Source organism: Henckelia pumila, chromosome 2 (genome assembly GCF_033568475.1).
Source record: "Henckelia pumila isolate YLH828 chromosome 2, ASM3356847v2, whole genome shotgun sequence".
NCBI classification, from domain to species: Eukaryota; Viridiplantae; Streptophyta; class Magnoliopsida; order Lamiales; family Gesneriaceae; genus Henckelia; species Henckelia pumila.
In genome coordinates, this window is record NC_133121.1 from 164,258,481 (window position 1) to 164,261,199 (window position 2,719).

The window sequence follows — 2,719 nt, forward strand, 5'->3', positions numbered from 1 at the left end:
TAATTACTTGTTTCAGATAAACTGATAAGCATGTTGTGACAGATACAAATTTATCATCAATAACAAGTTGTTCTCGGTTACTATATCAATGACAAGTTGTTCTTAGTTACTATATCAAGTTGTACAAGATAGTAATTGTTGTTGGTTCCAAATTTATCTTCATTTGAAACAAGTTTCTCAAATCCTTCCTTTGCAGTCAAATCTATTGATCTAATGCATAGCTGTTTAATTTTCACAAGAAATCTTAGCCCATAAAACACAGGATGCTTTACAAAAAATTAAATATTTAGATTTAAGTACCAAGTCTAAGTTATCATTCAACAACCTATATATTAATAACAATGAAAGGATATTTATTACACTGAAGAGAAAACTTCAACTCTAATACCAATTCAACCTCCTCTAAGACCAATTCAAACTTCCCACGGTCTGCGTGTATATGTACGGCTCTTAAGCATATAAAGATTGCCAATGCCAAAACACCATTAATCTTGATGGATCTACCATCAGAAATCATCACCAATACGCATATAAAGATTGCCAATGCGAAAACACCATTAATCTTGATGGAACTACCATCAGAAATCATCGCCAATATCCTATCAAGACTTCCATGGCGAACCATCATAAGCTGCAAATGTGTTTGCAAGCAATGGGACAAGCTTCTCTCAAGTCCCGAATTTGTCAAATTCCATCGTTCTGTATCGACCCCAGAAGTGCTTGTCCTTCAAGCTGATCCAATTGGTCGGTACCTATGCAAATTCGTCGAACGTGAAGATGACTTTCAACTTCATCAACACGGTTTTCACAGTGATCAGGGGATGAAATTTAATCCCAAAGCATTCATTAGCTCCCCTGCAGGTTACCGGATTGAGATGATAGGTTCGGTCGATGGTTTGCTTTGCCTTCAATACAACAGCAAAATAGATGATGTGATTTGTGTATGCAATCCGATCATGCGTGAGTACACCTCTCTTCCTAGACTTGCACGCATTGTGGAGTCTGTTAACTTTATTCATTATGGGTTCGGGGTAAGCTCGATAACCGGCCAATACAAGGTCGTTTACATGTTCCAAAAGAGCGTCCAAAAAGTACGACAGTGCCTAGTCTCTGAAAACTTCAAGTGTGAATTCTATGATTACCTGATCTACACACTTGGGACAGGTTACTGGAGAAGCATTCCTAGAAACTCACCATTTGGGCTCTCTCATCTTTCCTTTGGCGTTTTTCTGAATGGAAATCTACATGGGTTGGTAAAGAGCTCTCCCGAATCCGCCATTTCAATATCTTGTTTCGATCTGGAAGATGAGTCATTTAAGCCCTTTTCTCCTCCTCCATATCCGCTACGGCTAGTATGGTTTGCTTGCTGTGATACTTTAGGAGTTTTGGATGATTGCTTGTGTATTTGTGACAGTACGAGTTCGATTGATGAGGGGGGACTTGTTTTCTGGACCATGAAGGAATACGGGGTCAAAGAATCATGGACGAGGCAATTCGTGTTTCTTGGCACACAAATCAGTCCTTCTTTTCCATACGACGTTGTTTACCCCATCAAAGGTTATAAAAATGGCGACATCTTGTTTTCTTGGCAACATCAGATGGCGTTCTATTACAACAACAGGACCAAAACCAGTCATAAAGTTGTTATATGTACCGATAATTTAGATCCTCGCATTTGGTTATGTTTCAAGACAGTGCTTCACAGTTCAAGTTTCCTTTCGCTCAAAAGTTTCGGAGGGGAAATTGTGATTTCATGTGCTGATTTGTGGACAAAAATTCTTATGAGACGGTCTCAAAGGTAATTTTTTTTATACGGATTTTTTTTATATAGATTATCCATTAAAAAGTATTACATTTGATGCCAAAAATATTACTTATTATTATAAATATGGGTAGGGTTTTCCTTAAAAAAATATGGGTTGGGTTAACTGATGAAACCGTCTCACAAGAGTGTTACTCTAATTTGTGAAGACAGCTGTCTAGCATTGCTTTATTTGTATTTCTCCCGGGGAGGCTTAGTTTAGCTGGTGTGATCGTAATTCGTAAGCTCTATATTTCTCATTGTACATTTTCTACCCTTTTAATGAAATCATTTTCATTAAAAAAAAAAAGGCAGATTCATCAGGGGTCGAGTGAGCTTTCTTTCGCTGGAAAGCTTTATTTTGACTTTTAGCTATACAATGAGATTATCTTTATGAATTGTGAACTATGTTCTGTATTCTGGTGTTTATGGAACTCAACCATTTGAGCAGTTTATTATTTTTTTTTAATTTGTATTCGTTATGTAGTCAATATCTATATCTATGTCTATATCTATATTTTTATCTTTACCTACTAAAAAAGTATGAATCTAGGGGCAAAGTTTTTGCATTGTGTATATACATGTTTACCCTTTTGTTTCATATGAATGAAATTTTAACGAGGGTTATATAAGTAAAATTACAAAAAACAATAGGGACAAAAATGAGAAAATACACAAGACAATTGATTGAATGTAATAATTGATTGAGTGTAATAATATCCCACATATAACTTCCATCTTAATAGAAGTTATTTATTCTATAACTTCCATTTTTTTACTATTGATTGTGTCAAATTATCTAAAAAATTATTATACATAAAATTTATATGTTATTATATGATTTTTTTTATTTCATTAATGTACTTGCAAGATTCTAATATAAAATTTTTAATACTATATTATTATTATTCAATCGAA

At 34.5% G+C, this 2,719-nt stretch overlaps 1 protein-coding gene across 1 annotated transcript; it reads left to right on the plus strand.

Moving 5' to 3' along the window:
- The first annotated feature begins 449 nt into the window (after positions 1 to 449).
- LOC140884788 (F-box protein CPR1-like) lies at positions 450 to 2,276 on the plus strand. The gene has a single exon (XM_073291647.1). It carries the CDS (start codon positions 495 to 497, stop codon positions 1,800 to 1,802), a length of 1,308 nt encoding a protein of 435 aa, XP_073147748.1. The 5' UTR covers positions 450 to 494; the 3' UTR covers positions 1,803 to 2,276.
- Positions 2,277 to 2,719: the final 443 nt, after the last annotated feature.